General features: G+C 37.1%; 1 protein-coding gene across 2 annotated transcripts in view; it reads right to left on the bottom strand.

Moving 5' to 3' along the window:
* The window catches only part of LOC149086554 (putative sodium-dependent multivitamin transporter), a 268,467-nt gene that overhangs the window by 164,647 nt on the left and 89,077 nt on the right, over positions 1 to 14,743 (bottom strand). For both annotated transcript variants that reach the window (XM_089256024.1, XM_089256025.1), the window contains exons 3-4: positions 6,405 to 6,470; positions 6,193 to 6,312 (exon numbers count right to left, since the gene is read on the bottom strand). In XM_089256024.1, coding sequence (XP_089112150.1) covers positions 6,193 to 6,312; positions 6,405 to 6,470 — 186 coding nt within the window. The remainder of the gene's footprint in view (positions 1 to 6,192; positions 6,313 to 6,404; positions 6,471 to 14,743) is intronic.

Here is a 14,743-nt window from a genome sequence, read left to right as displayed (position 1 = left end):
ACTATGAGAGGGCCTGCAAAAGATCCCGGCCTAGGGGACCATACCCTCACTTAGAATTTGATCCACAATAGTCAAATGAAGGCCAGGGAAAAATTTGGTTTTTCACTTGGCCCCTGGAATACCAGAAACACCTTTGAAAAAATATTCTTAATAAAAATTACCCCGTTAAATATCATCTTCACAAAAATAGGTGCTCTTTCAAGGATTAAGTTATCTGGCATTTATTAATAATAATAAAATAATTCTAGAACACAAAAAACAAAGACAAAAATTTTCTACTTCAAAAGCGTATCATGGTCAAGCACATTTTGCACTGTAAACAATGATGTGCGATTTTCTTCTGAAAAAAAATCAGGTTTATCTCCAGGTGCCCTTCACCGAAGCCCTATCAGCCTCCTGGCAGGGTCGCCAGTAGGGGCGGCATGTAAGCTCGAGTATTGGGACTTCCTCCAAGATTGACACCACTTCTTTAAAGTTTTTTTAATCGATACTGTAATGCTTCCTTTTAACTGCCCTACTACTGGCTTGCAGCACATCCTAAATAATTTCAATGCAATTTTCCTATCCTGCAAGAACAATGTTGTGGACATTAGAAAAAATTCTCACGTAAGTCTTCACTTTGAAATGTCCATAACCCGCTCAATGCGTCTCTTTGTATCTGTCAACCTAAAATTTATGGTTTTTAGTGTTGATAACACGCATGCAAAACCAATTCAGCGACGAGTTTTCACAATCTGCAAAAACTGCTTGGATTTGATAGTTGGAAATAATGTCTAAATGCCAAAGATTTGGAGTTCGAATCAAAATGAAAATGTCAAATAATTGAAATTGTGCTTCGCATAAATGAAATATTTTAATATTGAAAGAGCTATATATATAGAGATTAATCTTGTGCCCGTAGTCATACGTATAAATGTGAAATTTTGTCATAAAACTGAGAGTGAGGCACGAATCCCCTTGCGCACAGGTGGAATTTCAAGGCATTTACGCACAACCGAGCCCGTCTTGGCCATTTTTCTTTTTCTCCCCACCCTTTCTTCCTTTTGTTTCCTTCCTAAATTTATAAAAGTAAAAAGGACATAATCATTATAAAAAGGACTGTTTTCAGATCAAATTGCCGAAGTTCAATTACTTTACTGCAAAAATGTCAGATTTTTTTTGGCGGGAAATACAGCCAAACCCAAAGCGTATTTAAGACCCTTTAATACGCTTTGGTCAAACCCCATTAGACCGGAACTCCAAGAGACCAGAGAAATCACTTTGTAATAACGAAATTTCGTTACAAAGGAATTCCAGATTTTTATATTGTTCCTATGTAAACCTATCTGAGGGATTAGAAAAGTTTTCGTTGAAACGATATTTTTCCCATTATAATGGTATTTGTTAAAATTAGAGTTGCCTGACATTTCTCAATGAAACCACAATCTTTTACACGAAAAAACTAATTTGGAAATAATAAAAATTTCATCCAGTACAGTAACTTGATGACATTGTGCCGTCTTCAAGCTCAGAGTTTACATTGATTAAAAATATTTTTTTTTCAATTGGACTGACACAACTCATAAAACATACAAATGAAACTGAGAAAAACACAAAACAATAAACTTCACAAAAAGTAACATTACGATGATACAGACACTTTGTGACCCCAAGGGATTTATTCTATTTTTACTGTATTCTATTATGTTTATTTTGCTTTTTCGTTATTTTCATAAATTAAAAATTAATCAAACTAAATTCAAAAATATTTAGACTTCAGACAATTTTGAATACCTATCTTCTAATGGGAAAATCGGGGGGGGGGGGGAAAGGAAGGGGAGTAGAAAATTATTCATGTTCGCAAGGGGGCCACAGGAATGAGAAATGGTTGAAAAGGGGCCATGGACAAAAAAAGGTTGAGAACCACTGCTTTAAAGTACCGTCTGGATATTTAAAAAGGGTTAAAGTTCTATATCCAAGTTCTCTCGAATGTCATCAACAATCATAGCCAACAGTAAATTTTCAGGGTGTCCAAAGAACGCATTGGGTTCAACTATTCGATTAACAACTTTAAGTCTCTCTCATCAAATAAATACCACAATTTTTGAACTGATGGAAAAACATGTTTAGCGCGTCATTGAAATACTTGTTCTTTTTTAGGTGGAACCACGTACGATTTCAAGATGAAGAGAACTTCTGGTTCGCAAAAGGATTTGGCTAACTTAAGTAGTACTACAACCTTAGCACTCTCTTGGCTGCATTTAGCCACCTAGAATGTGACAGACGAGCAGGATCTCGAATTGACAAATCCCCTGGGAAATTTTCTGGCTTTATTCTTTTGGATATGCCTAATAAATACAGTACTACTGGTCTTTTCCCCGCATCTTTCTGTCTACTTCTAGAAACCAACAATCTACAGATTCATACTCCAACACAGAGAGCGTCCACATCCAGTAAGCTGTTATCAAATGGGCCCAGAAAAAGATTTTGGCCCTGTAGATGCACCATCTATATCTGTAGTTCCCGACTTCGAGGCGCGAATGCGAGCCGATTCCCCTGTTAAAAAATCTTGCCATAGAGAGCAACAGGCCTACAACGGTACAAATATTCAATCTTTTCACTTCACTCACAATTTAAAATTTAGATAATAGCACTAAACATTCCCGCACAACACTAAATACATACTTTGTTCCAGACTCCGTAACGAAGCTGGGCTGGAAGAGATCTCGGCAACGGGATAAGTCCGATGGCAGAGTCCTGACGTTCATTGATTCATTACACCATCTATATGCGGAAAAATATGACGGAGAGGAATTTCGTTGAAATGGAGTAGATGCACGATCACGATTCACTGTAGTGGTCTTTCCAAGTGCAGTTCACATGTGATCCAGTCAGACTCAGACAGTTGAGAGATATGCCTAAATTGTTACAGAGGCCTCAACTAAACGATGTGACATGGAGAAAGAGACAGCTACATCAGATCTACGCTATTATCAAAATTAGTCATGCTTGATTTCTTCCAAAAGTCAGACTTCAAACCTGTACACTTGGAAAAGAAACAGTAGAATAAACTATAAACCCACCGAATTTTTTCTAGTCAATTGTAGTAACCATTTTTCAAATATATTGTGAATTACACATGCACATGCCTAGGTTGGATGGTTGATTGGGTTGCGTGTGTGTGGTGGAACTCGACGTGCAGCCACCTCCTAGTGATGAATTCTGGGGTCGTTTTATTCTGACAAAACGGACGAAAAGCTGCACATGAAACCTGCAAAAATTTGGTAAATTCCCGTTTTTCGAACCAATGACATTGGTTCGAAACCAGTCGAGGAAAACATCAGTTTTCGAAAACCCAGACGATTTTACCAAGGAAGCCTTTGTAAATATGGGCCTTGGGCCAAAAAAAAAAGAAAAAACAACTAATATTGCACACAGAAATTCGTACTTGTTTCATCAGAGCTAAAGTGTTTTTTTTCTCCCTTTGAATGTGTGCTGTACATTCCAGATGTATTGTAACTGTAAATTGATCGGTAAAGCCTACTGTCACAGATCTCCACACCATCTGAGGATAAACCATCTGGGGTCCTGCATCCCCGGGGGCTGGTTTTACTAATGAATGTTGTCATTATTTGAGCCATTTCCCCCCAACCCCCACAAAGATGGGATTGGGATCAGGATTCTGGTTTCAGAGCCCGAGACGATTCCAATCATTCTTTTTTTCCACGTTAAAAAATTCACTATAGTGGTGGCTCGGCAAAGAGAATAGCCTCTGTGCCCTGCGGCAGGATGTGGGTGGGGAGGGGTGACGCCCAAGAGCCGCGAAGCACACTTTGAGGAAGACTGCTGTAACGGAAGATGTTTGTTGAATCTACACCATAAGTACAATAATGTATTTTTTACTCCTTCAAAATTTTGATGTTACTAAAACCTCTCATAATGACCGATTTTCATGACTTAAGTAAAAGGCAAAAAAAAAAACAGTAGTGTTTTGCCTACTCATGCTTATTGAGAATGCTATACATATCTACAGTGATTATGACAATATAGGCAATAAAAGAGAAATTTTGGTATTACAATCGATGCCCGATATAACGACCCCTTCGTCCCGTCGAGAATGGACGTTATATTTGGAGCAAGGTCGCAGCGAGGGGGAGACTTGGGGGATGTGGTCGGGCCTGATTGGGACGGTCGTTATATAAGTAAAACATAAAACATTTGGGACTTACCCGACCAGTCTTTGTCGCTATAACGTGAATGATCGCTATAATGTGAAGTTGTCATAACGAGCGTCGACTGTATCTTCGAAAACAAGCATAGTTTCTCCTCTGAATATACAGATAGGGGATACATGCTCCTTCAGCATCGTATGATAGAATTTTCTTCTCGCGATAGCGTCGATTTAAAAAAAATAAATTTTTTGACTTGAAAATTTTTACGGTAACTTACGTAGTGTTTTTCCTTGAAAGAAAACTGCATTTTCACGCGACCTCTTATGATTAATTCAACTCAATTAGAAATTGACTTATTATTAAGCATAGTATGTATATTAATAGTATTATTCAATGATATAACTATATTATCAATCGTATATCTCTCTCAAAGAATTTTTTGATTGTTTTCTTACGTTTTCAACTAGTGTAATTTCATCTGAATTTTTTTCTTTCAATGTTTGAGCTGAAAGTTGAAATTCGTTGCAATCTGACGAGATGTGTTCAAAAAACAAATTCAATGAGATTCATTAAGAATTACATGTAAAAGAAAATAATAAATTGCAGTGATTTTTGTCCTGTTGATGCTTGCCGGTTTTCGGTCAAGAAAGGAGTAGGAATCCTGCGTTTGAAATTGCAAGCAATTGCAAACATTAACTGAATCGTATAAACATCAGCTTGATTTCTAGGAATCTTGATTTCTAAAAGGAAGTACATGTGAAAGAATACTAAAATAATCTGATGTCACGGGGCCCCTAAAATCTTCAAGAACCCTGGTTAAAAACCTCTTCTCTAAATAATCAATAAACAATTAATAGTCATAGCACATTATTTGAATATAGAGTTTGTGTGTTTCGGTGCATAATTTTGGGTAAATTTATTGAAAAGAGTGATTTCAGAAACGAAATTGCGAATTTTAACAATGGTCGAAATATTTCTAAAATTTTATTTCGATTTTTTTATTCGATATGAAATTGTAAGAAAATATCGTGAAAATTACGCCATTAGAAAAATTTCTTCTAATTAAAAATGGAATCCCTCTCCAAAACAAGTTATTCAGTTATTATTGTTCTATTACATTATCAGTGAAAAAAGAAGAGGGAAGAAAGTAGGGCGGTAGTAAAAAAGCGGGGGAAAAAAACTGTGTAGTTATACCTGATGGCCCATACACACGCTCAGTTATACCTGCGCAGGCATAACTGCACAGTTATACTGAATCGAAAAACCATTCCCTTCAGGCCGCCTGTGAAGGTCAACTGACGGCCCCTACACACGCTCAGTTATGCCTGCACAGTTGGCCTGTACAGGCATAACTGCGCAGGTATAACTGAGCGTGTGTAGGGCCCTTTAAGTTTTCCGACAGGGGAACAAGAAAGGACCAAAGCCCCTCCACCTTATATTATGGTCTCCAGATGCCATCCAGAGATGCCTTCGGGCTGCTACGATTGGCACCAAGGGAGAATGATAATTGGAGATCAAGTGTCGCTGTTGACTGCGAGAAAAATTCTACAAATTGCTACAAAAAAAGAAAGCCAAGGACAAGTCGATTGCGATTTAAAAAAAAAGTTTTAAAATGAAATTTCGGGCAGATTTTTTTTGGGGCAATTTTTTTTAATCACAAAATATGGGAAACGTTTCCACGCAAATTTTTTTTTGGGGGGGGGGGGGTTAATGAGCCGGTCCTTTAAAATTACTGAAGGGGGGCTTGGGCCCGTGGGCCGGATACAAGTTTACGCCTATGGCTTACAAAAAAAAGAACATGTTTAGCCTAAACTAGGAGTTCTTAGCCTATGGGCTGTACATATCTTATTAAAAATCCACTGCTTTTACTAATTTCCAAAACTGAACGTTTTGTTATTTATGAATATTTAATAAGCATTTATAAGTTGAAAATGGACCCATAGATCTTTGGTCGCAAATTGTGTTGTTGATTTACAGTTGTGGCTAAAGAAAAGTCAAAGAACACTGGCATAAACATACTAATATCTGAAATAACACTCACCATAGTACAATAAAAGGCACAGACTACTCCAACAGCTAGAATCGACACAAAATGAGATAGTCCACTAACAGCACTAAGTGCAATAGATGGAGAGTATAACCCAACAGACATGAACAGGACCTAGATTTGACAAAATTGTATCCACTTACTTATTTTGCAATATAATGCAGCATTGCTTCAAAAATTTAAATTTTTGAAACAGGTAAACTTACCATTTGTATAATATATAGTGCAGATATGATGGTTCGTGTGATCTTCCCAAAACGCCTCTCTAAATACTGTGAGGAGGGAGGGGGGGGGGACAAATTAGTAATACTCTGGTAATAATATCACATAATAAATAACATATGGTAAAGCCTCAATTATCTAACACTAAGTTATCCATAACTTTGTAAATCAAAAGTTCATTTACTTAGTAATAGTTTTTCCTTTAGTGATGAAAAAATGATTGCCAAAGTCTGAAATTCTATTGATAAGATGATGTTAATGGTGGCAAAAATGTTTCAAAAATCTAAAGTTACAACAATATCCCTGAATGATTTTTTAAAAAAGGCATTGCTCAGCTGCAGCAGGGAAAACATTGCGGTTCATCAGAAATAATGTTGCTAAGAAATTCCCGATACACACACCTGAAATACAAAGGATGATCAAATTGCTTATGTTATTGGTTCTCAAAGTTTGCATCAAGCTCCTAGGGGTGTCATCAATCGTTATCAGGGAAGTCATGAGGAGTCGGTGTAATGATGAGTGCCCATTCAGTGCTTGGACATGACACTTTTTTAGACTGTTGTGGGGGAGCCGCAGGTTGAACAATGAAAAGATGAAGGAAGCCATTGGTGGACAAAGTTTCAGAACCATTGGCCTTTATATCTTTGAAATATTATTTGATTATCATTATTGTACCTGACCAGCAGACCAGCATTGAACTTTCGGCCGATTCCCATCCCGATGGGGATGACAGTCAGTATATAACCTGGCCAGGAAGGCCTATGAAGAGTGGAGAAGAAAAAAATTGTAGTGTAGTACAAAATGAAGTGCATGTGTGTGTGATTAAGAAAGAGAAAAAAGACAAAATCGATTTATCAGTCTGTCCTAAGTTAAGCCAAAGCACATTGCTGCCACAACAATCAACACCCCTAAATTGTAACAGCACACAATGTCACCAGGATAAAACACTAGTCAGCAGCCACATCTCGATTAGGTTGAAAAATAGAGAAAACACTACAGGGATGTCATAGAGCAAAAAACCCCTTTAGCTAGATATTACATAAAAAAAATTAAGTCATTATCATTCTATGGATTCCAAATCTGAGATTTTAACAAGAGACCGGGATTGAGTTTGGTGTTTTGATTAATCTCCAAATTTATGGTATGTACAACCCTGGGAGTACAGGTACGGGAAAAACCCCCAGAAATGGCAGATAAAACTGTTATAATGTTATGTTAATGGACAAACAATTGCATTATTTCTGTTTTTGGCATCTGGCAAGTATTTAGATTCAAAGTTTTGGCAACAGTACAAAAAACATGGCAAGTCTAAACAACAAATATTGTCTCCCATTTAAATAGTGTTTAAATCACTATTAAACATGTGTCTTAGTGCAACTGAATATTCTTGTCATAATTATTCACACTTCGCCTCATTAGTAGGAAGGATATACCAACAGATCCAAAATAACAAGAGGTTATAGGGTTACTGCATGCTAACTCTGCTGCCATGTGTGTAAGAGTGAACAATGAGTTCCTAAGCAGTATAGAAACATAGAATAAAATTTACATTAAGTTTCTATGGTGAGGATTTAGATGTAGTCAAACGGAAAATGCAACTGCCAGAGAAGCCATCAGATGGATCATCAGCAGCTATTGCAAGTTAATACAAGATTGACTTGAAGGAGTATAATAAAGCAAATAACTGTGCTATGGTGGTTCTAACAAATTCAATGACAGAGGACACATTACAGAAAGTAATGAGATTTGACTGTGCTAGGGATGTATGGCTAGAGTTACACAAGCTATTTGAAGGCACATCTGAAAATAAACTGTACAATTTGTTTAGAGTTCTTCTAGTTTGAGTGGTCATCAACTGCGGTTATATGGCAGCAAACAGGGGCGGCTTAAGCGAGGGTACAAGGGGTGCGGCAGGTTGTAAGAAGCGACCACATAGACTTCCTTTAAAATTTAACACATTAAAAATTTGCATGACATGCTTTTGAGTCATACCTCGACAACGGAAATGTTGAGAAAATAGACAGGGCCTCTGACCGTAATACCAGAAACAAAAATATAAGCTATCGGGGCGGCATTGAGGCAAAATCCGTACCCATGTGGGACTTATTTTTTGTGCCTCTTGCCTGTTCCCCCCCCCCCATAGACCCTACATCCTGCGTCAAGGCTCTTAGGCTGGAATCTTTCACGGGCACCAAGCTAGATTTTCCATGGGGACCTTCCTACAGTTAATTTATAGTGAGAAAAAAAAAGAAAAATTATAAGGATTCAGTTCCGAGCCCATAAACTGGAGCCCTGCGAGCTTTACCCTGCTCCTCCCTCACAACTTATCCAGACAATTCCAAAAAAAAAAAATTTGCCCTTTCATTTGGAATTTGCCCCCCCCCCCCAGCAGACAGAAAACATTTTTTTTGATTTTTCGGCCAATGGCATTTTTTTTACCCATTCACCACGGATTTAGCATTCCTCTTGAGCGAGATCTCCTTCACTGAAGCCCTGTCAGCCTCCTACCAGGGTCGTCATTAGGGACGGCATATGAGGCTTCGCACCCGGGCGCCAGGTGAGCTCAAGCCGCCCTTGGCAGCAAACTTAACCAAATTGAAGAATCTGTGGAACGAGCTTAACAAACGTTTAGAAGGTAAACAAAATAATAAGAAACTATCATCTAGATTCTTCTTGATACGGTACCCCCCACTTACAAGGCATAGCTTTCTATCCGTTAGGTAATGGCTGTAGAATCCATGTATGGTTTTCCCTTAAGGATTTCATGGCTTTCTTCCAAAATGTACTGTCTGTACAACTGATTGCATCTTGATAAGTTTCTGACTCATTTGTATCAGCCATGAAGACATCTGACAACATTATGTTTTCTACATTAGGTTTTTCAACTCGTTTCTGTTTCTGAGCTGTCTGATATTTGTTTCAGCCTCTTCAACTTCTGAGTACAGTTATCGTTCTCCGATTCTTCATCACTTCATCTTGATCATTTCTTTCAACTAGAAGGGTCACTGTATTTTCAATCTGTAAGGGCTTCTCTTGAAATACCACATCATGACAGCATATTACTGTCTGCCTTTCTTTGATATAGATGTGATACCTTTCATCTCCATCGTATCCGATAATATAACCCTTTGCTGCTTTCTTATCCATCTTCTTCCTTCTTTGAGTTGAGATATGAGCATAACAGACTGACCCAATGATATGCATATGCCTTATTTGCGGCTTCTTTTTCATCCATCGCTCAAAGGGACTTGCATTGCGAACCGAAGATTTTCTAATCCTGGGGGTGAACTATCTCTGTGGTCCTTAGCCGAAAAAAAGTAGTTAAGTGCCGATTTGTCCTTAGCTGGCCAGTAGTTTGACTTTTCGGTACTATCTCTACGCTAAGGACTTTTTTTAGTAGTTACTTAGGACCGCTGCTAAGGACTGCCTAGCACCAGTCCTAAAGCAGCAAGAAAAGTAGTTCACGGCGGCCATCTTGGAAAAGAGGAAATTTTGCCTCTCGCCGCGATCTCTGGCTGTGATATTAAGCGATGAAATATGCTGGTTTTTTTTCGAATTAAAAAAATTTTTACGATAATAATGACAGATAAAACTTGGATTATATCTTCGGTGTCATCAAAGTTGAAGTGATTCATCGTTATATCCTCCAAAACCTGTGGTATACGTGTATATTGACATCGGCGATCGAAGCCACGACGAAGTGCTAGCATGTTCATTACTGAAGTAAGAATTATTTTACTGCTATCGAACTATATAAGAAAAGTGTTTAGAGATATTATTTTTTTGCTCGGTAAATGTGCGTTATTTAAAAATATAAATGGACATGATGTCACGCAATCAATAGGGCAGTGGATCTCACTTGGTAATGCTGAAAAATATCAAATAGCCCATGTATATTTTGGAATGTATTGAAAATATCTACGTGGCGAATGAAACATGAATCTGCAATTACGATAATATCAGATTGAAATTTTACATTCTATGTTTTTTGCTATATTAATTTTTTTAAATGAAAAATTATGTCTAAATAAATTGAGCATGTGTGTAAATAATTTGAATATTGTTGGCACAATAAAACTTGTGCTTGGAGATGACTATGCTATAAATAATCGCTTATAAATAAGGAAATTGAAAATTTGTGTTTTAGATCAACCTCCCGTCAATGCACAAAGTAACTAATAAGCTACGATTCATTGATAATAAATTATAGCACCTAAATGACAAAAATTTTAATTATTTTTTTGTGATGAGTAATGGTGAAATTGAAATAAAGCACAATAAAAATTGGCAGTAATGTTAAATATTAAATTTTGTAAAACTCATTCACTAAATTTAGTGTAAAGGATTAAACTTTAGATTTGATATTTTGAACTGTTCAAATGAACAATATTGTAATACTTAGTGGAAGTTAAATTTTCAGAAAAAAATCATGTGCCACTTCTTGAAAAATTGCACTCTGTAACTCGCTCTGAGATGAAGAATATTTAATAAGGAATCATTATATTGTTTTGTTGATATAAAAAATGAAATTCGTACAATGAGACTAAAAAACAAAGTTGGAATTTCAGGCACAGTTTTTAGTGTTGTGGTATATACATTATAATGAGAGGAAGCAGATTAGTGTTTGAAACATATTACTACTTCAGTATTTGAGTTATGGCCTTGCTGTGTGTGTTCAAATTTAATTTTTTGCCAAAAATTGTTTTTGATTTTGTGTGTATGGGTAAACACAGAAAAAAAATTTCCATGTCGAATATTTAAGAACTTTAAAATATAACATTTTGAGATGTTATGGAACTGAAACTTGTAACAAGCATTTATTTTTAACGATGTTGTTAGTAAACAGCTGATATATATATATTGTATATACATTTGTGAGACTTTTCTAACTCTAGAAAAATTTTGTTTTCCAGGAACTTGGCTGTAGGTAGCTACGAAGTTATGTGAAGGTTTTCAAGGTTACCTAACAATTCTACCAGAGCAAACACAAAGGTAATTTTAATTCTTTGTATTTGACTGTGTGTGTGTGTGCAACAGTTTCCATTATTATTTTCATGTAAAATATTTCCATGCATGATTTAATGACATAAATTTTTACAATATGTCGCATCATTTTCACCGATTTCATTTGTATCAACAACCCTAGTGGAACAAATACAGTCGAACCCCGATTTAAAACCACCATCCCATCCATAGAATTTTGACGTTATATCAGATCATAGTCATAATAGCGTTTCGGAGAGGCTGTATTACATAAATTCACATGTTTAATAAGAAATGTTGTATTTCAGTGTCTTATTTATGTTGCACCACGAATAAAATAACCTATTTTATACACATTCAGTTTTAAGTTGAGAAAATTCATAAAAAATGTAAACTGTACAACCACTTGAATATTTCTCAATATAAAACTTAACAGAAACATACTTCCCTCTGAAATTATTGGAAATATTAAAACAATTAATATAGTTGACGACAAATAATATTATACTTGCTGCTATGCGTGCCAATAGGTTTTTTCACTTCATCTGTCTGACCAAAATTTTAGGGTAGAACCATGGCTCGAAAAATTGAAAAACATTTTAGGCGCCGGCCAAATTTCTTGGCAGCCAAGCATATTTTTAGGAGAAATAATCCAAAGTAAAAAAAAATATATTCAACTTTTTCAGCACTTAGTGATGATCTTAACATATTGGAAGATGCAGACATAAACTTCAAATATTTTGTGATCTGCATAGAAAATTTTAGGTGTCAGTACGATTTTCTTTTTTGCAATGTTGGCTCCTAAGATTTGTGAAGACCTAGGTAAGTACATCTAGACATGAACAAGTGCATCTGTGTGCAATGCCAGGCCCCCCTTATAAAACACAGTTGATGTATTTTGGATCCTACTGTGATAAAATGGTGGCGAGTCGACAAAGTGCTATTGTGCACGAATTATCTCTACTTATGCAACTAAAGACTGTTATAATTTGACATAAAGTATACAGTACATTTAAAGATTGATAAGCATAATAAAAGGGGTTTTTTCTTCCTCTTTCTAATTCCAGGTAAATCAACATTTGAAGATGCAGATGAAAATTAATGAATCTCAAAAAATTATATTCTTGAAAGGTGCAATTTCTAAGAAAAGTACAACAAATACACTGCTGGCCACCGTAAATGCAACACCCTGAAGGAAGCATGCAAATAATATGAAATTTACAACATGCATTAGCGGAGGTGAGATATGCAAATGATTAGAATTCCAGCGCAGACGCACAGCACGTGCGCCTGTGGCGCCACTTCAAAGCGCTATTTAAGGCTTGGAGATTTTGACGATTTGAAGTACGGCAATTGTGTTTTTTCAAAAAAACGATCAATTATGCCTCGTAGAAAACTGTAATGCGGATATGTGATCGTTGGATGCAGGAGGGTACGACGGACTGACGTGTTCGGTTGCATCCACCTCAGTGCACCACTTCACGTGATGACAGGCGTATTGTGCGTATGGCAGTGACGGATCGCTCAGCCACATCACGAACCATAGCACAGCACATTCAGTCTGTACCGCATCATCCAGTGTCTGCGCGTACCATTCGGCGCCGTTTACAGCAGAGTGGTCTGTCCGCAAGACGTCCATTGGTTCGTCTACCCTTGACGCAGAACCACAGACGTCTCCGCCGCCAATGGTGCGATGAAAGAAGGATGTGGACGGCACAATGGAATGAAATTGTCTTTACTGACGAGTCCAATGCTGTCTGCAACACCACGATGGTCGGATTCGAGTCTGGAGACACCGTGGAGAGAGGATGCTGAACAGCTGCGTTATGCACCGTCACACTGGTCCTGCACCGGGTATTATGGTATGGGGCGGTATTGGATATCACTCTCGCACTCCTCTAGTACGCATTGCCGGTACTTTAAAAAGCCAGCGCTACATCTCCGAGGTGTTGGAGCCAGTTGTCCTTCCTTACCTTCAGGGCTTGCCCACAGCCATATTTCAACAGGATAATGCGCGACCACACGTGGCACGCATTGTACAAAGGTTCTTCGTCAATCGCCACATTCAATTGCTTCCCTGGCCAGCTCGCTCTCCGGATCTTTCGCCGATAGAAAACATGTGGTCCATGGTTGCTCAACGATTGACCCAGATTACATCCCCAGCTGCCACACCAGATCAACTTTGGCAACGCGTGGAAGCTGCTTGGTCTGCTGTACCCCAAGAACACATCCAAAGTCTCTTTGAATCAATGCCGAGGCGTGTGGCAGCGGTGATCTCCAACAATGGCGGCTACTCTGGCTACTGATTTTGGCAGGAACCACACTTCACAGAAGTCTATAAATTTAATCATTTGATGCTTGGTCAACATGTTATCTACAAAATAAATATTGTTGCGATATCTCTTGTCTTTCTTGGTGTTGCAATTTGGGTAGCCAGCAGTGTAAATTGTGGTTATGATAACTCTCTATGAACATATGTTTGAAATAAAATGTTTTTTGTATGACAAATCATGTGTGCAAGTTGTTATTTAATTCATGTTTCTATTAATCAACTTCAATCAATCATTCATCTTCTAATCAACTGAAATGAAATATACGATCAAATGAAAGTTATCAGGTGAAGTTATTTGTTGGAAGCTAAATATGAAACAGATAAATTGATGAAAGATCTTTAATATAGATGTATATATATTTTAAATATTGAAGTATTCACTTGCATTAACAGGTAGGTGCTCATTCATAGAAAATCATGTTCTGATATTATTTAATACTGAGGAGAAACCCATAGTTTAAAATACAGAACTACAATACGCAGCAAGGCAGTTAATTCTTTTAATTATAAATTATCAATAATTTAATATTTTAGTTGCTCCGAAAAGAATTTGCAATTCGTTGTTTCAAATAACTTAAAAGCAATAAAAATGGATGATAAAAAATCATTTAACAAATTGGTCTTTAAAAAAAAGTGGCACTCAATATTAAAAATAGTATTCAGCTGTGGCCTCAAGTATGGCTCCCGAGGTGAATGGGGGCCCAAAAATCTATAATTATTTTGCATAATAACCCTTTCAAGAAGAGGGGCCCCCCCCCCAAAAAAAAAGGGAAAGTCTGCCCCGAAAAGGCACATTACGGCCATAGGCTCAACTAGTGCCGGTAACCTTAATTTAAAATCTTACGTTTTGTTGTGAGAATTTTTTTTTTTCAAATTTTGATTACATCAGTATGCGACGCACTTATATGCAGCTGGGGTTCCATATACTCACTTCTTCAAGCATCCAAAAGTAGGGCCCATGAGCTCGGACAAGAAAAATACTTTGACTATTATTATATACTGAATCTT

The sequence above is a fragment of the Pholcus phalangioides genome, unplaced genomic scaffold, assembly GCF_987345545.1.
Source record: "Pholcus phalangioides strain wild (caught in Gottingen) unplaced genomic scaffold, Ppha-v1.0 ptg000004l_1, whole genome shotgun sequence".
Taxonomy (NCBI): domain Eukaryota; kingdom Metazoa; phylum Arthropoda; class Arachnida; order Araneae; family Pholcidae; genus Pholcus; species Pholcus phalangioides.
This window is presented reverse-complemented; position numbering and strand designations above follow the sequence as displayed.